Below are 23,827 nucleotides of genomic sequence, written 5' to 3'. Positions count from 1 at the left end.
AGTTGTCAATTACCATTTCAGATGGGAAAGGAATAAGAAAGAGTATGTTAACCCCGACAAACTACAGATTTAAATAATCCTTTCAATGACAGATCCAAGAAAATATCACATTTGCTCAATTAAAGACACTTCTCTTATTTAGTATGAAGCTTATGAACAGGACGTTATTGATACGACTTTCCCGTTCTCTCAGCCGTGTCTTCACGGGATATTATGCAGATAAACACTATTTGTGAAATGTATAAGCACTCTAAAGAGACACTGTGTTACCCTTTGATTTTGCCTTTGCTGTTGGTAGTCATAACCTGTGAACATATTTCTTTCCGCCAGTTGTTCAAATATACTTTTTCTTGCTGTGAGAAATGACTTCAGGCTTTTCACAAAGATATCTTTCAGTGCAACAAGAAACACCTGTGCCCTCCGGACAAGAAGCAATTCTGTTAGAAATGTTTACAGATGAAGGAATATAATTGGCCTTTTCTACGGTGTTGGGCCATACTGATACAGTCTAATAACTTACAGTAAGGCCAAAACCACGCTGAGATTTTACAAAGTGGAGTGTTGCAGTGCCCGGAGCATTCGACGCTGGGAGTGAATTTCACAGCCCTACTTTAGATACCCAAGTGGAAAAAATGAAGAACCTAAAACTGGACACCTGCCAGTCAAGGCAAAGGCAATTTACCCCACACCAGGCTGTGTGTCACTGCACATTGACTGCATTCTGTACCTGCTGATTAATTGAAATGTAGCTTGCCTACTTATACGTGACAATGCAATCACAGAAAACCAGACAGAACTAAATCAATTCAAATAAGGTTTACATTTCTTTGGATGAGACAGATTACATGCTTACACAAGTTTGTTCTTGATTTTAAAACAATTTAGTAATCCAGTGCAACTTTTAAGAAATTAGGCAGGCTCCAATTTCCAGAAGATAAACATCTTAATATTGTAGCTTTATTCCTGTAGAACACTTACATAGGGGAGTCTTCTAGTTTATATAACAGTATTTTTAGTCTATATAGATGAATCCAATTTTCTATTCTGTTCCTCTTGAAGTACTTACAATTTTTAAAATGTGTGACAGAATAGATTAAAATAAGCTAATAGCATGAATACATCTATAATACCTTGTGTTACTTGACATTCCCTTAGCAGTAAGCCACTGCTGTAGACAACAGAAAAGGCAAGTCTAGTGAAATGTAAAAGTTCCTCTTAGTTATCAACAATATTTAAAGATCTCAATAATGAAATTTATTAAAAGCCTCCACAACTGCAACAAAACTATTTCATTTGCTGATATTTGCACATCAGTGTAAACCTGATTATCTCAGTGCCAGATACTGTGGATGAATGGCAATGGCAGTGCCAATAAAATTTGGCAGTATAGAAAAAATGTCCATGTGAATCTTGGAAACCTGATCTTTTACCAAATATTTGCTACATTTTGAGCATGCTGCTGATTTCCAAGTGGTTTTATTTCGCTTCATAAAAAAAATTTGCTATTTAGGAATCAAAACTGAATGGTGTCTCATACATTTAGCTTTCACATTTTAAGTATGATGGAAAAAAATGGCAGGAAAAGATGTAACTGACTATAACATTATTAATTATTAGTATTAATTTGAAATATAAAGTCGCCAAGCTCTTCTGTAACGTGCTGAGGCAAAAACGGAAAACTCAGACTCTCTGAAATTTCTCATCCCTTATGAGCAATCTTGTAATATTAAAACATATATCTTTTGTATAGTTGTTTTGAAGCATCCCATAGAAATTTAGATTTCTGCTATGGAAATCTAGAAGATGATTTAATGAATCTACTGGACTGCAATAATTCTCTATGCAGTTTATAGACCTTCAAAGAAACTCATATGAAAACAGCATGACATCTATATAGATTGTTATTACTTTCATCCTGTTGAATTTTATAGGCCCTTTTAAAAAAGAAGTAGTATGTTATAACTTATTAAATAAGGCAATCCAGTCACCCAATGACTGTGTGGCACACAGTAACAGATGAGTCCTGTGCTTTTAGAGGTAAATAGGTGCAAGACTTCAAACAGACACTCCCCGCCTCGGTTCTTTCAGAAACTGCTGTGAATTCCAGCCTATGAGCTAGAGAAAGCTTGATGAACATCTATAAGTGAACTTTACAGCTGGGGAGCTGAATGCTGTCTTTTGTTCGGAGACCTCTTAGGCCTGGGAGGAACACAATGGTAAATACATTTAGCCAGTGAAGAACTCCTCCAGAGAGTCAGAAACATCTTAAATTAAATCTGCATGCCTGTTCTTGCTTCACTGGACTGGAAAAATGTGGCTATGATACTGTGATTAAAATACAAATACAGACATACTACAACCATTGCCTAACTGCCAAAAAACAGTTTTGCAGAACTATCAGCAGGATTGTCTAGAAGCCAAATTTCTAAACACTGAGGAAACTTGTGCTCTCAAAATAGCTCAAGCTACTTTGTTCCATTAACTACTCTACATAATTAAAGACCTTGCTTGTGAAAAAAGACAAAATGAAACACCCTAGAATGGTGTACCTTCCATTCTTCCTTCATTATTGCTATTAGAGTAGAGTGGTAGTCAAATATGTAATAGTAGTTGCTGGGTTTTTTAATGCCCCGTTCACAGTGAAACAACGCGATATACAGAGGTGCAAGGGATTAGGCCCAATGTACACAATTTTCATTTTGAAATTAATAAGAATTCTGGTGTTTGCACTTTTAACAATTATTATGTTAAAATATTTTTTTATTCTAAATATGATTTATACCTGTGTTATTTGCACATAACCGTTTCCTCTGTAGATTTACTAGTAATAATCAAGAACCCATTTCCAAAACCAGTTCTGAGATGGAGCAAAGAGCTATTCAGTAGTATGAAATGACAGGAACCCGAATTTTAAATAAAGCATAAACCATATCCACTTGGTTCCCAATTAAGTTTAAGAAAAGAAGAATTAAGGCATTCATTTATGAGAGTTAGATATTACAGACTGCATGGGAAAATACTGCATTTTGTATCTCCTGGTTTTTGTGACAAGTTGCGGGAGATTAGAACCTAGATTTCTTCATCTAGAGGAACAACAACAACAAAAAATCTCTGCTAGCACAATGCTTCCAAACCATCTTATTCAGTACTATTTAGGAAGGCTAACATATGAGTCACAAACATTGCTTTTTTGAAACATCTGAGCTTTTCATTAGTTTCCTAATTTAGGTAAGTTATGGTTCTTTGATCACTGGAGACAGTGAGAGCCTTCTCATTGATTTTAGTGGAGTCAGTCCAGGTCAGTTCTCACCAGGCTCGGCTTTGCTTCATACAATGTATTGTGGTCAAAAGCCCAGGTGGTGTGACTGAAGATTTTATATCAGTCTTATTGTTTGCATTTTAGGTTAGAACAGAACACCATAAATCCAATAACTACATAGATTTTTACTGCATGTTTGGGTACTATCAAACCTTGCTGGAAGTTAGGAAAAACTTTAAAATCTGAAAGCAGGACTATTTATAAAGAAATAAGTGCACCTGATTTTCAGAACCTGTAGCTACAGGATGCTGACACGTAGTGCTAAAAGTATCAGAGACAAAGCAGTAGGGCTCAATTTTAGACTTCAAGACGTATCACAAAATACACTTTCAAATTGATCAGGTAGGAGGTAGGGTCCAGAGTTCCCCCTGAAAGGAGAAAAGCTCAGTACCTTTTGAGATCTGATTATGTTTCTATTTTCCTCCTTTTACAACTTTGTACCAAACTAAATTTAAGCGCTGATGGGTGGTTTTGGAACAAGAAACTTGAGGTAAGATACACTGCAATTTACTGGGAGGCTTCTCCCCAAGAATTGGAGTCATATTAGCATCACAGCTAATTTTCAGTCAAGAAGAACAAATCATGCTGACTACTCAGCAGAATGGCTGGAATATTGGAGTTAATTGCAACAAAGATCTTAGAAGATCACACAGGAAAACCAAATATTCAGTCTCTCAGTGATTTAAAATTTAACTGCACTGAGAATTTTTGCAGCACTTTGTAATTACCATGATACAACTACAAAATGAAACTGACCCAGTGATGTATCTAGAAGAGATAATTACACAAAAATTGTTAGGCAGATAACATCATACTTTTATCATTGAACCTAATAGTATGAAAGCTTTATTCAGAGAAAGCTGACCCTTATCTAGAACAAAAGTTTGCTCACTCAGCCTTCTAAGTAGATGGCATATCAGAGAACTTTAAAATTGAAAATGTAAAGTGCTTATATGTAAGTTTTAAAATTTAAATACTTAATTAGGGAACAGACTAAGGACTTTTTTTTTTTGTCTAAAGCTACTCAGAGAGTTGGTATTTTGAAAAAAAAAAAATCCATAGATGATTACTGACAATGTTGTTTGTCTGCTGTCCAAATTTGTAGAGTACATTTATCTTATGATTTAACTTTTCATGTTTTTGCAATTTGTCACGTCAGAATTTGTTCATCTAAACAAACGTGCACTTTAATATAATAAAACACATGTGAACTCAGTGAAAAGCTGTCACAGATACTGTTGTTCTATTATTTTTGTTCTGCATTAATCATTGTTTTTATTTACTGTTAGCTTAAATTTTGTTTTGTTTATCATTAAGCATCATTGTCAAAGCAGAGATTCCAAAATGTTTCTTTCCCTGAATATGTGCTTGGGAATATCTACTTGGCACTTTTACTATTCCACTGGGCTTCAAAGGGCTTTGCCTAGATATCGTTTAGAGTACATTAACACTAATGTTGCAGCAGTAATGTCTTCTATGTAATAAATATTCATGTTTTAGAAACAATTCCCGTGTTAACATTGCCATAGCATTAGGTGAGCAGAGTTTGTGATTATGCCTCATACTTATCCTTCCCACTCATGTTTAAAAAAGCAATGAATTAAAAAATATTCTAACCTCCCTTCTGTAAACATCAAGTAGCTACAGAATCAAATCTTACACCTGTAAATAAACAGGAAAACGTCTTCCCTGGAAAATTAGGCTGAAGCCATTATGTTTGAACTCAAACGTAGTCTCAGTAGGACAAAAAACTATCAAACTCCCTCTGTTTTGCCAACTTGAACTTTAGTCAAGCTTGGGCACAGAAGGATGCTGGATTTGCTATATTTTTTTTTCCACGTATTTTGAGTTTTGCTAACAGATACAAAAATAACTCCAATGAAATGTGATACAGGCTAAACTGATTAACAATGTACTTGGCCTTTTCAAGAACTCAGTGTTTCAGAAAGGATGAGCACAGAGCAGAACAGCAGAGAAAAACTTACTGCTATGCTCAAGCCTAAAAAAGGAAAGTCCTCAAAACCATAAGCTTTTATGACAAATTATGAAACTTTAATGTTTTTTATTTAAAAATACCATATTCGTGACGAATTTGCAGAGACACCCACTTCTACTTGATATGTTCTCAAGTTCAAAAGGTATGATTGTATTTTCTATGCACATTAAAAGTTATTGAGTTCAAAAAGAGCTTCCCGTCACTTCGGGCATGATAAATTGCCAGCTGCCTCCTCTTACTGCAGTTTACTACATTGCCTCAAGCCCTTCCCCATCAGGATATCACACACAGTATTTTATTGGTTTTGGAAACTCAAGTAGGTGAGAAAGGCATGTGAGTTTTCAAAGATGAGTACTTTCACTCTGCTGTAACATATCAACTACAATTCACCCCTTTCCAGAAGTGGAAAAAATGCTGAAGGTGAGCTGACCCATGGGATGTCCACACCCTGAGATTAAGCATGAACACAGCAGTCTGAGACCAAGAGTATGTTCCCAAGTCTGCCTACAGTCCTATTTTCAAGTCATTTAACTTCTCTGGACCTTAGATTTATGTCTATTATTTGGACATAGCATGGTGGAACAGAAAGAAGAAGCAGATTTGAAGGTGGTACCAGGAAGACAATCTTTATGTGCCTGGGTTGGATGTGAACGGTGACTACAGCACATCTGAAAACACATCTCTCTGAGGATTCAGTTTAGTGTGAAATATTTATCATCATGTTTTGCTGTTACAGGGCATGCATGGCACAAAACAGGACTAATATTGCAAATAATCTTAAAGATTACAACAATAAATATCTCTATAGGAATGAAGAGGGAAAGGAGAGAACTCATTAAAAGAGGAAAGGGACAGAATTGCTACAAGATAGTGAGAGTGACTAGTTTCAGTATTTTCAGGGGCTCCTATCTTGTTGGTCTCTTTTGCACTGATGCCTTTTACTTTTTGTTTCAAAGGCATTTAATTACTTTTACAAAGTAACTCTCTTGGAAGAGCTAGATGTGCTTTTACGCTCATTGCTTCTCTGCTTTTTTCATTCACTGATGTTTCTTAAAAGTGCTATTTCAGTAATTGCAGTTGCTGTTAATATTCACCATACTTAGGGGCTTGTATTGAACATATTGAACAGCTGGACTTTGGATTTTCTTATGTTTAAAGTACCTGGGGTTTTGGTGGTTGGTTTTTTTGTGTTTGGTTTTTTTTTTTTCTTTTTTTTTTCTTCCCCCTCCCCCCCCCCCCGCCCCGAACAGCAGCAGTATGGTTTTCAAAATAAGTATTTCGTGTTGGGTTGATTTTTTTTTCCCCTCTTCTTCTTCATCAGTATCATAATTTTCACAGAAAAAACCACTGTCCATGACAGATTTTTGCGTTGTGTTTCCTTATGTCAATATACTGACTTGTACATAAGATATATGCAAGTCTTCACTACAACATTCTTCTGTAAGCATAAGATAGTGCTTTACCACTACTGAAGAAATCATTAGTAGAGCAGTTGCTTTATTTGGCTGTGTTTGAGATACATGCATTAAAAAAAAAAAAAACAAACAAAAAACCCCCAACCCCCCCCCCCCCTCCCAAAACTCCAAAAAAGTATGTCTTAATTCCTTTGAGGTTCTACAATGATTTTTTCCCTTCCCACACTTGTTGGGTTGAATGTTGTAGACTGGCCATCTCAAAGCTCTTATTCAAATTTATGCGAGATGAAAGTGTACAAGAATTTAGAAGTTGAGCTACTTAGAGTATCTTGTCGATAAGATTAAAATTTCTGATGTTACTGCATGAAACAATTACTACACTGGAATAATTTCATTTTGAATTGCTTTTCTGTAACCAGGAGCAATGACTTTAACTGAAAAGTAGGTTGTAAATGTGAAAAATGGGTAGAAGGAACCAGATATAACTGCTGGCATACGGCAGGCATACTGAAGTCGTCCTGGGAAACTGCAGCAAAGAAAGTAGGTTTCTTTGTCTTGGGAGCTATTCAGTGAGGCTTCCTTTCTTGGATTTTAAGCAAGATGAATTGTAACAACACAGAGGTATCCCATAAAGACCCCCACACTTACTACAGTGTAGGGGCATTGCAGAAAATCCCATCAGGATGTTCCATATTCTCAGGCAAGGAAGCGACCCTTCCTTTATTTGAACAACAACGTTTGACTGCAACAACAATTTTTGAGAAACCGTAATTGCTGAATATGACCTTAATGCATTTTACATGACATAGATTTCTAAATGAGACTATCAGGCCAAGATATGAGAAAAACACTAATAGCGTAGGTTTCCTAGTAAGCCAATACAATAACTCTTTATCCTTTGTAATTTAGGTTTTCAGAAATTGAAGCTAACTCATTCTTGAATTACTATACCCAGAAGAGGATTTAATATCGCAGCTGAATTGTCTTGCAGGCTATACTGTCTTGTATATCCCATTACAAAACTGTGTATGCCCTAATTGCCATTTGATCAAGCTGCACAGTTTAGCAAGTCCTTGCACATAGACTTTCTGGTACTATACAGAACTGAAACATGGATAACCCAACTGTTTACGGTGCTTGGACTTCTCAAATATAAGAGGGCTCCGCAGTCAGCAATTTCTACCACTGTAGGGCAGGACAATTACAGAAGAAGAATAGAACAAGAGCCAATTTTGTTCAGGATTTTGATTACTGGCATCAGACACTGTGCTTATGGCATCAGTAAATGACATAAAACTAGAAAATGCTTCAGGTCCATTAGATGTGATTAGAATTAAAAGTGACTTTCATATGGAGTAAACCACTGAAATTCAATAGGTGTAAGAATAAGATACTGCACATAGGTACAAAAGTCAGCTCCACAGAGACACAGTGAGAACAACTATCTTCAAAACCTCCCTGACTTTGCTGAGAACGCTTGTGAAAAACTACCATATTTTCTTTGAAATTTCTTTCAGAAAATTTCTTTTGGTATATATAGCTTGAAAGTTTCACTTCATATTCTAATTCTTTCCCCGATGACCCTGAGATCCGATGGCAGCATGCCTGGCTGGAGCAGGCAGACTATTCACCTGCTTGGCTCTGGGGAGCTGGAGGCAGCGTGTGGGGCAGGGAGCCATGCGTCTGGCTGCCCTCCATGGCTACGGGCAGGCTACTAAGGAATAGGAAGTCTAGCTTCCCTGTCTGCCATGGATCAGCAGCTCTGGAGAGTAGCTCTGAAACTATCCAGGCTGTTGGTAAGCTGACAATACCAGTAAATAAAGTGTGCTAGGGCCGAATTTCTCTCCCTGCAGTCACAGCTCACAAGAAAATGGCTAAGATCTCTTCTCACAAGATAATAGGGAGGCCTTTCCCAGACTATCCCAGGTTTGTGCCACCCTCTGAGCTGTGTCCAGGCACTGCATGAGAGGTGCTGCTCAGCACAGATTAAAGCTGTGATGAGGCCATGCTCACAAACAAGCAGCATGGACAGGTAAGTGCCAGTGCAAAGCCCATGCCCTTGTGCCACTCGGTTTGCAGCTGGGGTAAAGCCTGAAAACCAAGTCAAGTTCACGGCAGTACCACCCAGTGGGGCCAGGAGTGACAAGGATCACAACAGCAGGCAGCAGTGGCCTCACGGTGTGTGTTCCCTCAGACTTTGACATTTCCAAACCCTGAAGCTTGGTAGCAATACAGCTCATACAGCACACTCATACAGTCATGGTTATTCTCCCGAGTTAGGACATAAAAGATTTCTGAAAGGACTTGAGAATTCTTCTTAATTGCATTTCCCAACCAACTTAAAAAGTCACATTAACCTTAATATAAACTCTGTTAGCGCATATGTCTACCTTTCCTCAGCAGAGATTTTTGCTAGGTCACGTCCGTCCGTATGTACACATCAAAATGATACATGCAAACAAGTTCAAAGCAGGGATAAACTCAGATAAACTGATACCATACACAAACAAAACTGTGGTCCTTTCTTACCAGCAAACCCAAATACCTGCCGAATCCTCTGCAAAACATTTAACTTCCTTCTTGCAAACACTCTGCAACTCTCTGCTCAGTGTGAGCAGTGCATGGGTTTCAGTAACACGGAGAAATGGCTCAGCCACGTACCACAGTTGTCTTCGTCGGCCCGATTCCCGCAGTCATCCTCACCATTACAGTGAAGCTGTTGGGGCAAACACTTTGTGATATTGCCACACGGAAAGTAGCCCAGGGGACACCTGACCTCAACTCCGGAAACATGATCTTCCAAAGAGTCACGGATGACTAGATAGAAACAAAAAGAATATTCTTACTTTAACGTATGCTCTTGATGTTTAAAGATCATTGAGATTATGCTTTTATAAGTACTTATTTGCATTTGAATGTGAATATGAAGTGATAAATACATATTAGTTTGTTGGACATGCAATTATAATAGTATATTAAATTAACTTGGCAAGAAACATTTATATCATCAGCTAATTAAAATTTGCTTTGATATAAAGCAACCAGGTAATTCCTCCCCACACATCCTAGGAATAAGATGGAAATGCTAATCATGCAAGACAAATGACCTAAAGCCACTATTTAAAAGGATTGTTTCGCTTTGCGCTAGAAATTAATTTATTATAGCAATATACCAGATAAGATATGCAGATACGGATTATATTAATTTGTACTGAAATTTTAGACCCAAATAGATAAGTCTTCTTTATACAAAGTCAGAATGACATATTTTTAAATGTATTGCAATTTTAAAGCAATTAATAGATGTAAACTGATCAAGGATCAAAGAACAAGGAAAGCAAGATCAAATCTGTGACACCGTTTTGCTGAAGAATGACTAAGGAGACATAAAGATGCCATTACAAATCCTTTGGAAGAGTTCTCAGCCTGGTCCAAAAATGTGGATGGATTGTTCAGAATCTATCAGTCTGAAATTTAGATACACAGATGCTGTTCTGCTAAGCCCATGCTTAATAGGAAGTAATTTCACAGAATACAGGGACTTCATCCAAGCAGTACTGAGGGAAAAGGTAGCAGGAAGCCTATGAAGGACAGCCAGAGCAGCTGGAGGACTCTACCTATCCTCTGTTCCTCAGCTGTCTGTGCTACAGCAGCTCCATTTACCCACACTTGCAGATGCGTGATGCCTTACAAGTCCCTCCAGTGCACCTGAGGAACAGATTCTGCCAACCACCGCTTCTTCCAGGGTAAGTGAAACTGATCTACTGCTTTTGTAACAGGTTGCAGCGTTCCAGCTCAGATTTCCTGTTGTACAAGATCAACTTCTTCCCAGGAGCATACAATGGAGAGAGTTCTAAATTACTCTACGATGCAATTTGTTCAGTTTCCAACTGGAAACAGAGAAAAGTATCATCAGCACAGAATATTACCTAGTGCTCTTCACACTCCCAAAGCTTCAGTGAAGTGCCATTCTGCAAGGGCCTGCTAATTTAATTTTTGAAGTACTTTCAAAAAGGAATGTCACTTCCTCAATATAGCTAGCATTTGACTTAGTGGATGCAGTCACAAAAAAAAAGATATAAATTCCAATACAAATGGTATTTTAAGTTTCATTGCTGCCTTAGAGCACTTGAAATACTCTGTACAAAATTCATTAACTTTGATGTGATGCTTGTTCAGGCAGTATATTCACATGTTAAACCCTTGAATACATTTACAGCTCTTGAAAATTGAAATGCAGGAGCAACATCTGGAGGAAATTCTGGGATAAACATTCTGTTACTTCCATATGCACAGAATTGTCTTTGCTGTCAGAAGCGTCCTGCATAGAAAGTCACATATTCCAGCTAACAATCACCATATAATTTTGAAAAGTTGATTTGCTTTTATCTGTAACTGTATAACCTATGCACTTTCTCAAAGAGACTTTTCCTTTAGGTCCCTATCCCTCCACCATATAGATACCAAAAGTAAGGCTGTATTCCAGTCCTAGGATGAATTCACTCTTGCATACTCATAAACCTCTCTGCCGTTCTGTGCCTGTATTCAGAACATTATGTTTAATCTGCAATTATGTTGCACCCAAAAGCAAGTAGCAATAAATAAATATATCAATCTTACACAGGCTTATGGTATAGCATTAAGCAATCAGCATATGTGTAGTACTTAGTGTCTAATGTGTCTTGCTGTAAAAAGAAATCACAGCCAACTGAGGCTCCCTTCAGTGCAGTTATCTAACAGTCTGAGCAACTACTGAGACACCTGGTAAAAGAACAACAATATGGAAAAATCAAACATGGATTTTTGGAATGGAAAACAACCAACCAACCCCTTGTATTTTGTCAAGCTGTTTTCCCTATGCATTGGAGACATATTCAGACTGAGCTGAACTTTGTGCTTAAAGGGGCTAATCTCCAAGCAGTTCAAATTCCAAATGATGGTGTTTATCTTCTCACAGTACCATTCAATGGGTTTTCATTGCATTTCCAGAAACTATTATTAATTACTCAAATAGAATTAATCCCTGAACTAATCAATGAATTTACTTTCTGTCATGGTTTAGAAGTCATTCTTTGTAAAAGAGTACGTAGTTCCTCACTGTGTTTAGTGTTTTGAATTCTCTGTACATGTATAGCCTTGATGATATCTATTCTAAATATCCGTGTTACTAATTTTTTGCTATGTCAGATTTCTGGCATGTAAATATCTGTCTGGGAAAGAAGATAACAAGGTATCAACACTTAGCAACTTCATCCTAGTCAAATCATTGAAAGCACTGGTCTTTGTCCATTGACTTGTTAACATCACTTTGTTTATGCAGAAAAGGACAGAAGTTTGGACCCTGCAGATTGCAGGAGATTTATGAATGGAAAACCCCACACCCCTCTGAGGAGACACTTGGCAAAGCTGACTAAGGTAGTGTTAGGTCCCGGTCTGATTGGTCCAGGAGATAAAACAGTAAAATCCATTGTAAAATGCTAGATAATATTCAAACATTTCTCTTTTGGATTAAAGGAAATTAAAATGATGTCTTTTATGCAAGGAAAATGAGTAAAGATAGCACAGCAACAACAGCAACAAAATCCCATGCTTCTTATTTTGCAAATACAAACTGTACTGACACTGGAGTTTATCACGCCAAGATAATGGCCTATCATGCTATCTTTGTCATGCAGTATTAAAGGTGTCAACTTTTCTACCTGCTATTGATTTTCCACTATGAAAAAATTGAACCATTCTTCCAGTATCTTGTTTCATTGTCCATTTTTCAGCAGCTAAACCTCCTGATAGAATAGCTCTTAATAATATTGATTAATGAATATGTCATTATGTCATGTCACTGGCTGATTCATGTTGGTGTTAAATCAAGAAAAAAAAAAATGTTATTTTGTACTCCTTTCATTAATCCATAGGTTATATCTCTGTTCCTTATGGATATCAAGCTTCGAAGGTACCTCTATTGTGTGGCAAAATCACAAACAAGCATCTTTCTGACAAGATGTTTGCTGTCTCAATACAGAATAATGTTCTACCCATGTTCATAATTCTGCAAATTAAATATATCTGACTATTATGTACTCCATCCCTCCATTTTTCTCAAACAAGAATCCACGTCATAGACCTTTTAAGCTTGTCCAGATCTGCAGCTTTGAGGCACTTACGGCCAAGGCAGACATCTGTGATCTTTCCTCTAGCTTGAAGAAAGTGGATAACTCCTTTCCTGTTAGTCTTGAAAATATAAGATTTGTTTACCACTATTATCCTTTTTTAAAGGAACTAGCAAGAGTTTGGTTGTCATCTAGTATAAGATGGTAAGGCTCTTTCCTCTGTTGCACGGATGCAGTATCACTGCGGAAAGAACACAGCAGCCTCTCTTTAAGCTCTCACAAAAAGAAATCAAAAGGAGGAACACATTTGGGAAAGCCAAGAACAAGATATTCCTAGGAGACCATGGCTTTACTCCCAGCTAAATTGATTCACCAAGCTCGCTATTTTTGTGTATTCTTTGAAAAATGGCAAAAGCTTTTGAAAACAGATACTGGGTCACAAATACCTTTTGAGAAACCAAACAAGGGACATGTGCACTAGAAGAACATGAACGGAACACAGTTACTTCTAGCTTCTGTAAGACAAGTGAATGTGACTCGATAATGGAAACAATACTGGGCTGATTAGACAGAATCATAAGCAGTTATACTAATCAAAGCGGCATGACTCACTGTTTGGTACTTTCTAGTATCATCAATCTCAATTTTATTGCATATGGGTTCAGATAAGGGCATATAGAATCATGGAATCATTTAAGTTGGAAAAGACCTTTAAGATCATCAAGTCTGACTGTTAACCCAGCACTGCCAAGTCCACCACTAAGACATGACCCCAAGAACAAGGTATTAGAAAGCAGCCCTGAGGAAAGGGACTTGGGGGTGCTGATTGACGAGAAGCTGGACATGAGCAGGCAATGTGCTCTCGCAGCCCAGAAGGCCAATCACATCCTGGGCTGCATCAAAAGAAGTGTTGCCAGCAGATCCAGAGAGGTGATTCTGCCACTTTGCTCTGGTGAGACCTCACCTGGAGTACTGTGTGCAGGCCTGGAGCCCTCAATATAGAAAGGACATGGACCTGATGGAGTGGGTCCAGAGGAGGGCCACCAAAATGATCGGGGGGCTGGAGCACCTCTCCTATGAGGACAGGCTGAGGGAGCTGGGGTTGTTTAGCTTGGAGAAAAGGAGGCTCCGGGGAGACCTCATAGCTGCCTTCCAGTACCTGAGGGGGGCCTACAGGAAGGCTGGGAAGGGTCTGTTTACAAAGGCCTGCAGTGACAGGACGAGGGGCAATGGTTTTAAGTTGGAGAAGGGGAGATTTAGATTGGATATTAGGAAAAAATTCTTTACCATGAGGGTGGTGGAACACTGGAACAGGTTGCCCAGGGAGGTGGTTGAGGCCCCTTCCCTTGAGATATTCAAGGTGAAGCTCGACGAGGCCCTGGGCAACCTGATCTAGTTGGGGGTGTCCCTGATGACTGCGGGGAGGTCGGACTAGATGACCTTTGGAGGTCCCTTCCGGCCTGGACCAATCTATGAATCTATGAACTACATTTAAACGTCTTAAATACTTCCAGGGATAGTGACTCAACCACTTCCCTGGGCAGCCTGTTCCAATGCTTGGTAACACTTTTGGTGGAAAAACTTTTCCTAATATCCAATCTAAACCCACCCTGGAGCAACTTGAAGCTGTTTTCTCTTGTCCTATCACTTGTTACTTGGGAGAAGAGAACAACACCCACCTTACATTGTTACAACCTCTATTCAGGTAGTCCTGTAGAACAGAAAAATGCTTTTGTATTTTCAAAAATTTGAATCGCATGAAAACCCATCATTGTGAGTAAAAAATGACTCTCAAATTCCAAATAGACCAATATATTTTTCCTTCCTTTCAAATAAGTTATCAATTTGAAAGTACTGAGGCTGAAGAAATCCAGCTATTTTTAAAAAGGAGTCCTTAGTTGACAAGGACTGACAACTGATCATGATATTGAAGAATCCACCCTGTGCTTACTATGATGGAAAGTTATTTTACCTACAAAAGCACATTTTTTTTCCAACGAGACCAATGTAAATTCATCAAATGGTGGGGCTTTTTCCTCCTCCCACCCATAACCTATTTTGGTTGCTATACTTTTAGACACAGCAGGAAATGGGCAAGGAGCAAGAGAGGATTGAACATTTTCTTTTGAAATGTTTTTTTTTTTTTGAAACAGAATATTTTATTCAACTAGAACAGAAAGAGTCAACAAAGAAAACATTAAAGTTGAAATCGATTTTGCCTGTCATTTTTGTGCTAGCCTGAATACTTCAAGATGACAATAGATTAAAAAATTTCTCTTCTGCTGAAAGTTATTTGAAGACCATCTGAACTGGCTTTGAAAAACCTTTAGTGTGGTATAGAGGAAGAGACCTCATAGGCCTATAACCTTTATTTTCAAAGATAAACCATCAGAAAAAGACTATGAAACAAGTTTATAACTACAAATTCCTTCAACTTAAAAGGTGGTTAATTAATGTTTGAGAAAGAACGTAATGACAAGTGGTTGATCAACTCTGATTAGAGGCATTTGAATCACCAAATGACAGAAAAAAATAGGAAGATATGACATCTTAAAAAGATCTTATTTTTTTAAAAATAATTTGTTTGAATTTGTCCATTACAATAATATCTAGAAGCGAATGATATTTAGTTCTGTCTTACATTAATTTTCCTGGGTTTATTCTCAATTATTCGTTTTTTTCCCAGTAAACACGAGAATTTTTGAGCAATTTATGAGAGAGACTAAGATGAAGTTGTATTTCAGGATAGAAATATGAAGTTAACTTTTGCATGCTTTTATTTAACTCATTACTGTTTTATAAGTGGGATGCATTTTTTTTTCAGCATGCGATTTTATACTCTCCTAAACCTGATGCTTCTTTTAGAAAAAGCTTTATAATGATTTCTGTGAATATGTAATGAGAATCCCATACTATTAAAAACATCTTTATTAAGATTTACACACTCTCCATAACTAACGTATTGAAAACAGATTCTAGTTTCATACAACAATAAAAAACAGTTTCTGCACTCTAACCTGCTGTTAATGTACACATTTGGGGTAACCCCTTTGGACAAAACTTGTAGACTAAAATAGACCTTGCTCTAGTGGCGACAGATACTTTAGCATTAATCCTTGAGGGAAACCATCAGTGGCTTAAAAGGTTTAAACATCTGCACAGAATCCCCACAGGAGCATAATTATACTGTTATCACTACATTGTCTTTTCTGTAATTTTCTCCTCTCCTCCTTTGCTAATTGTTCAGCTCTAATGTCTCTAGCATTTTCTAAATATCTCTATAGCATATGCATCGTGTTTGTAATTTTAAGTTCTATTGGGTGTAAGTGACACAGTGCCATTTATTCAGAATGCCAACTGGTTCTAAAACACTACCAATTTTTTATATCTTGGCTGTTGCTCTTGCAAACAGAATTACATTTTCAGTTTTATTGCATTACATTTATCTTTAGTAGACCATATTAGATGCCATTCTAAGAATATGTAGTACTTGAACTACGGACATAAAATTTCTGACTGACTATATAAAATGTTTGTGTTCATTAAACACAATATAGTGCAAAGAATTTTAGCACAAAAGATGCATGTGTTGTAACTGCCTATATTGCATGCCAATCTGGCCATTGTCTTGGATTTTAATTTCATATGGTATCTTTATGTTTTGTTGTAGGTTTCACAATGCTTTCATTTCAGAAGCATTTTCCAAAGCAGAAAATTTGTACTATCTTTTGGAAAATATAGACTCCAATCTCATAACATTACTAAAGTTAGTTATCAGTTATGCCACAGATAATTCAATCTAATTAATCTGGCTATAGTGCTGGAAGATCCTCTTTGTATAACTGCCAGATAAATATGCTCCAGGGTCAGACACTGCCAGTAGAGCAATTCAGACTGGCCACATGGCACCTTGCCAGAGGATTTGGCTCTTATACCTTTTATTAATTTGCCATTTTGTTCCACTTACACAGAACTAAGAATAAAAAGATTCTGATGCAAAAAAAAAAAAAGAGCTGAAAGAGATTATATTATTTGGAAAAACCCCAATGTGAAGTTCAAGGAATTTTATCTGGAAACTCAAATTTTGTAGGGCATTCCCAGAGGATGAGGGTTCAGTGCAATGTCTAACAAAGAATCAAATTAATGAACAGAGCCAAACCTTTCTGTCACTCCCTTTCCCTTTTCTTCCTCTTCCCAAATACACAGAATTTAAATGATCTCTGGCTATTATTTCTGTTTAGAAATAAGTTCTAAACTAATAAGTTCCCCATTTTCTGACATGATTTCCAATGGAAAATGCATTAAGGTAAGATATTCTTTGCCCTACTGTTGTTTTCCATTGGTGTAACTCCTTTGATTTCACTAATCTCTTTTTCACACTAGTGCAATATCAAGTCTAAAGCTGGACACATGAAACACTAGGGTCTTGTTTGGGTGGCATTAGATATAGAACAAAAATGAAAGCACCATTGTAGATGTGTTAAATACACTGTACTAGTCAATACCTCCCACCTGAATGGCCCAGAAAAGGTAATGATGAACCATCAAAATCAAGGAAAACTCCCCTCCCAGGAGCTGATTCTTCCTCCCAACCACTGAGGAGTGTGCTTGGGCACTCATTTCTTTTTCCTCCTTTGAAGCACCATATTTGTAAGAGTTAATGATTTAAAAACACGTATATATATATATAAAAAAAATAATATCTAAAGTTTCACACTAGGAACAGCATTTTTGATGTTTTGTAATCCCAGGAAAAACGTTTCCTACTTAGCAGTATTTGCCATGTATCTTACACACCACCCCCCTCCCGTCTCATAACATGCTTAGTAGTAAGCTAATGAAGTTGTAGGGTTTTTTTAAATCTGAGTAATCAAATAATTTAAAATTTACTTTAGCCAAGGATCAAGAGGATCAAGAACAGTGGGTTATCAATAAATTATTGTCCATCAAGCAACAATCATTCACCTCATCTGGATAACCAGTATTTTGAATTTAAATACATAATGATAGTAATTAGATATTACTGTAAACAAGTTCATTTCAGACTTGTTGCTTTGCACAAGTTAATCCAGTCAGCCACATGTAAAGCAAGCATTAGTGAAACACCGATTAATGAAAACTAAATTATTAAATTAACAAACAACAGACATTCGTAATGTCTCTCTTCAGTTTCCACAAAGAAAAGGCAGATTTAAGTGACTTTCATGACACAACACCATATACAGGAGAGGAGTTTGTGTACACATGCGTTCATGCACGGCAATAAAAAGAAATCCAGGAGATGAGACAAGAAAGTACTTGTAGCAAAGCCCTAAGACAAAGCTGCAATGTAAAAGGGAATGAAATTAGAAAGCCAACAAACAGGGAAATTACCTACTGATATTCTAATTGTATCATGTTCTGAGAATACATTATTTGTAAATGAGCAGAAGAGCAAAGAATTATGTGAGTATCATTAACTTCTCATAACAGAAAATAATCTAAAAGATCATAGCACTTTGCCTAACTTTTCTTAGGTAGAAAAGGGCAAAACTGTCTCTTTTCTCCCCCACCACCCCCACAGAAAAATCGCATGGCTTAGCTCTAACTTCTTGCATACCAACTTTGGTATGCTTTTGTGATGAGGGGGGGAGGGGAGAGGGGAAAGACAGTTAGAATGAACGTCTTAAAGCACTGATGACAGTAAAATAGATTTGAGAGATCCAGCCCAACTACAGGCTGAGGAAAAGAACCTGAAGGGGGGTAGTGGGAGATTTTATTTTGTCTATCTTCTTTTGCTCTTTAATCTCTTATTTTGCTACAAGGTCACTTAAACTAAGCAAGCTGCACATCAGCCACAATTTCAGAAGCCTCAATATTTTCCCTCTTGTCCCAAGTAACACAATCTTAAATAAATCTTTGTAAAATACTCTCAGGTAATCTTTTTCTATCTAGGACTCCAGGGAGAGAAATGGAAAAAAGTGTTTTAGGATCCTTACAGAAAGTATTTGAAACATGAAACATGATCTGGGTGTTTTGCTGTTGTTTTTTTGGTTTGGGTTTTTTTTTTTAATTCCTTGTGCCTTTAATAAAGTCTAAAAGGATTTTAATGATAGTTCTTACAATGGAACTAAGCCAGCATAATTTAAAATGAAGCTCTGAAGCATGCTTAAGATTAATTTTTAACAATAAAAATATATTATTTCTTGGTGAGCCCGAGACAGGATTATCTGATACATTTTATTTATTCACATACTTTTGTGAATAGTTATAGATGGTTCTTAGTAAGAATTTAAATTTAATATAGAACCAAAAGTTCAGATTTGGGAGGTTGCTGTGTCCTATAAATCTATGAGATTCCACCCTCCTGAAGTATTATAAAAATGGAATCCTTTGTTGTGCTGTTTTGAAGTCAAATAATTTGAAAGTATTTTAGAGAACTCACAGGGCTGTTTTGTAAAAAAAAAATAATAAAAAAATTCAGACACTGTGTTTAAATAAATACACTATTATTGGATTGTGACTCATGAATATTCGGTTCAATTTAAAAATCACAAGTTTTCCAATCTCTACTATATTTTACCATGAGTAAACATAACTCACTGCTATAAATTGTGACACTCCAGTTAAATTGCCATAAACCAGAAATTATCTCAAGCTAATCGGATTTCTGACTTTCTTAAAGTGAATAATGTTAGCTGGCTGAACCATGATCAGAGACATCTGGCTTCTTTTTTTAAAGGAGATATAAAAACGTGCATGCCGATTAAGATTCATCGATTTTAAAATTATAACTTTTAGATTTTACACAATTATTAACGAATGTAAAGAAATGTTGCATTAGCAGCACATAGGTGTAAGTTATCTGGATATTAATTTTTCCTCAACCAAGTTAAAAAAGATAACAAGAAACTACGTTCAAAAAGTTTGTCTCCATTTTAGATGCAGTTTGGCTAAACAATACATTTTCACGGATTACCAATGGATTTCACCTCTGCATAGGCTATAGCTCCTCATTCTCTTCCTTTTGATCCCACTCCAGCTAAATCAACACGTGATGATGCCCGTTCCTGACACTGAGTGTTTTCTCGCTGCCAGCACAAATGAAAGCATGCTCTGTGAAACAACGCTTAAATTAGTAGTGCTATCACAATCTGTCTGTAGCACAGCACGAGAGGCAGGACAGAGGGCTGGGAGGAGGAGAGGGTTGCTCCAACAGTGATCTGCTGCACCACCTTGGTCCTGCGACACCTTTCTGTCAGGTCTCCGTTCACCCCGCATCTGACTTCCCAACTCAGACGGAGGGTTTCCCAGAGCAAGCTACGCAGAAGAGTGCCTAGAAAAAGGCAGTGGGGGTCACAAGAGGCTGTTGTAATAGCTGCACCATGACATTAGAGCGCCGACTGGGAAGAGGCAGTATTGGTACACAGCTGTTACCAGACATCATAATCTATGTTTTTCTTTTTTTTTTTTATAAATAGATTGAATAATGCAATTATTCAATCCCAGTATCCCAGTACTTAAAGCAACTGTTGACATAACCGATCAGCAAAATTAAATCCTTTGTGACTTGGTATTATTTAAAAATATCTGTTAAATTCTCCAAAACTGTGCATCCATAGATGAGCAGAAAACCAATGTGATTAGAAGATGATGTGAAAGCAGTGGACACGTAAATGGAAGATTTAAAAAAGAAAACATGAAAATAAAATCAAATAGTGATAAAATCCAAAAATGTATAGGTAGACATGCTAGAGAAATAATCAGTACTTATTTAAAAACAGCTTTTTTTTTTTTTTTTTCTTCTAAAACATATTTGGAAGAAGAAAAACTTCACACGACATAAAAATCTTAGGAGTGTCAAAAAGCCCAGCTATTCAATATCCATTTCTGATATATATTTGGAAGGAAGAAAGTGACTATATTTTTTCTGCTTGGTGCTTAAAAACTGTACCGAAGATTAGGCAGAATTTTTAAAGAAATTATTTTCAAACCAGCCATAGGAGGAATTTGAAAGGAATTATTTGAGAAACACTTTGAAACTAATGTTATTATACCACAGGTTTTGAAATATGAAGGAAATGCCAAAAGAACTAGAGGCTTGCAAGTGTTATTTGAATACTAGAAAAGAAAGACAGTTTCTGAAAAATCAGTGTTTATAGTTCCTAAGTAAAACAACATAACAGTTAATTCAAGTCTTCACATGGAATTGGAGACCAGGAAACAATGTCAGGAAGTGTATTGCCATGGTAGATAGGCCTTCTTGAATAAACCTCTAAAAACACAGATCACCTTTGTCAACTGCATTACTATTAACTGCTTCAGACTAATCATTTACATGGTTTTTAAATGCACTAACCTAGTCCTTTTTTTTTTTTTTTTTTCTCTCCATACAGTGTAAACTTTGGCTTTAACTGTGTTGTGGCCAGATTTTAAGTTTCATGAAAGTTTCTCTTCTTAGCTGATTCTGAAGAGGAGCTGGTCTATTGCTATCTCACCTATTTTTAGCCTTATTTTTTTAATTGCAAGTGAAAAAGAAAGTAAAGTGAAACAGAAAACCATACATATTTCTATGTAAAAGCAACACCACCACCTTTCCAAGCACTGTGCCTTTTCCCCCACATTCAACACAACACTGACAATCATGTTTGTGATGGAAAAAAGACTCTTCTCCCAGGTCAAGCAAGCACTTTTATTTTCTCTGCAGAACAGAGGAGAAAGAGGCAATGTTCACCTGCATTGACAGGCCTATGTACATCTTTGAGTCTCTGTCCGGCCATGCGACCTCTGCCGTTCTCAGCACTGTAGCAGCACTTGCTCTCCTCTGGAGGAAACACTTTACCAAGAATAAACATTTTGACCAAATAAAGCCTTGGGATTGCTACAGGGTACACGAGTGGAACACAGTGACCTGTGGTATACAGGACTGGGTGATTTAATGTCCTCTCTGGATAAACTCTACTAAGTGATTTCATGTGCACCAGTCTTGCAGGATTGGTGCAGTCACCGCTGGACTCTCCTCCCAACTGCCCGACCACCCTCTTCCCCTGACATCAGGTCTATGGCTTCCAGGGCCAGCTCTCCCCAACAGGCCACAGCTGATGGCTCCAGAGACTCTTTCAAATCCATGTTTTCCCATCAGTCCTTCCCCCAGGTACTTGTATCTTGCCTTATCACACAAGTCAACTGCATGCTGGATGCCTCACGAGCATCGAGGACAGCAGAGCAGGTAGTACATAATAGTGTGTACAACTCCTTTGAATACACAAAGTCACTTCTTTATATCATACGTTGTCTTCTTGTCTTGGCTATGACAATTTCCAAATGATTTCTTGTTTTTTTCCTATGATAGGAACCATCTGCAAACATCATTTATTAGCAGCATACGTTCAAAGTTTGTCATGTATCTTTAAATTTCATATATTTTTGCAAACGCACCTCCATATAATAATACAGACATTTCACCTGCACTTTGATTGGTCTTCTAATGGATTGCTGGCACCCTGCTGTTTAGTCTACCACCTAACCACCTATAAGCTACAATATTAAATTCCTCATTAGTTCCATCATACAGCTGCAATAAACAAACTTCCCTTTTTTAAATCCTCACAGATTGCTTAGATTACGGTTTAGAATATGGCATTATTGCTTAGATGGGGAGCTAAGACGTTAACATACATGTGGCAGGTGTTAGTGCTAATGTTAGGTTCCTGCTTTTAGATCAGCTTCACAGATTACTAAAAGCACAGCTTTCACAGATTTCAGTGGCAGCTGTGAAATGGACACTGCCACATCAGGATTATCAAGCCAAAAACCTAGAAAACCTGCCATATAATTATTATCCATTTATGATACATTTAGAGCACCACTGTCTGGGGCAAGAAGTGGGAAGAGAAATCAGTTTTCCACAGCAGAGTTCAGTTGCCTTCATCACATGGCCATCATTTTGTACTCCCCAGCTGCATTCACATTTTATCTTTATCTTCTACAGCAAATTAATAAGGGGTAACACAGGCAGCATAGTTCACTGTATGTTTCTGATTCATTCTTTGAATACCATACAGAAAGCACAAGTTCTTGTGGATCCATAGCATGAAGAAAACGTAGTATGAGCACATAGGACAAATTAAGATTGTATCTTGATTCCTAAGCACCGAGTTTGCAAAATTAATCATGTTCTTTGATATAGGTAGCATCTTAAAATATTAAAAGAGAAAATCAATTATCTTCTGATGTTTCATAACATGACACCCTGTGGCATCACCGGTTCAGAACCTTTCTCTCTCCAGACCTTTGGCGTTTGAAAGGGTGGGGTGGTCCGATAGCATTAATTACCAGCCTCTGAGCAGAGGTGTTACACAGCAGGAGACAGTAAGAAACAGGACAACCTTGAGCTTCCTTCCAGCTTAGTAGCACAGTCCTCACCCCACTAAGCACAGCTGCTTTTTCTACTCAGTCTCATTTTCTCTTTGCCCTGGCTGCTTACCTCCCTTCCATCCTTTCTAGCCTAGTCCTTACCTGCTTCCCATCCTCTTGTGACCTTCTGTCTGCACAGGGTGCTAGTTCTGGTCTCACCATCCTCTGACTTTACTCTTCAGACACTCCCATCTCTCAGAACTCCTTTCTCCTTTAATTAATTCATTGCTGCTTGCTGGCTCCCTCTCACACATCCCTTTCCGCAGTCTCTACCCTCCCAGAATAATAGCCTTTCCGATTTCCATTTTCCTTTTCTAAGCGGCGTTAGCCTTTTCTCTCACCACTCTGTTCCTTTGTGTCACCCTCCTGTCCATTTAGCCTCTACTTTCAGTCCCCTCGGTCAGTCCTTCCCAATACATTTTCACCTCTCTTTTTCACAACCAACCACAATGACTTCCTGATCTTCTCAGCTTCCTACAGCTCCCTACCTTGAAGCCCTCATTTGTCTTATTTGATGGCTTCAAGGTATAGGAATTATGGCAACACTCAACAAGATTATTGGTAATACTTTCTCTGATGAGTTTCACGCTGCTCT

The 23,827-nt window shown here is 37.5% G+C and overlaps 1 protein-coding gene across 1 annotated transcript in view; it reads right to left on the bottom strand.

Annotated features, from left to right (window-relative positions):
* RXFP1 (relaxin family peptide receptor 1) overlaps positions 1-21,596 on the bottom strand; it is a 43,517-nt gene extending 21,921 nt beyond the window's left edge. The window contains exons 1-2 of the mRNA XM_074147584.1: positions 21,551-21,596; positions 9,392-9,547 (exon numbers count right to left, since the gene is read on the bottom strand). Coding sequence (XP_074003685.1) covers positions 9,392-9,547; positions 21,551-21,596 — 202 coding nt within the window. The remainder of the gene's footprint in view (positions 1-9,391; positions 9,548-21,550) is intronic.
* Between the last annotated feature and the right edge of the window lie 2,231 nt (positions 21,597-23,827).

This window comes from Numenius arquata, chromosome 5 (genome assembly GCF_964106895.1).
Source record: "Numenius arquata chromosome 5, bNumArq3.hap1.1, whole genome shotgun sequence".
Lineage (NCBI taxonomy): Eukaryota > Metazoa > Chordata > Aves > Charadriiformes > Scolopacidae > Numenius > Numenius arquata.
This window is presented reverse-complemented; position numbering and strand designations above follow the sequence as displayed.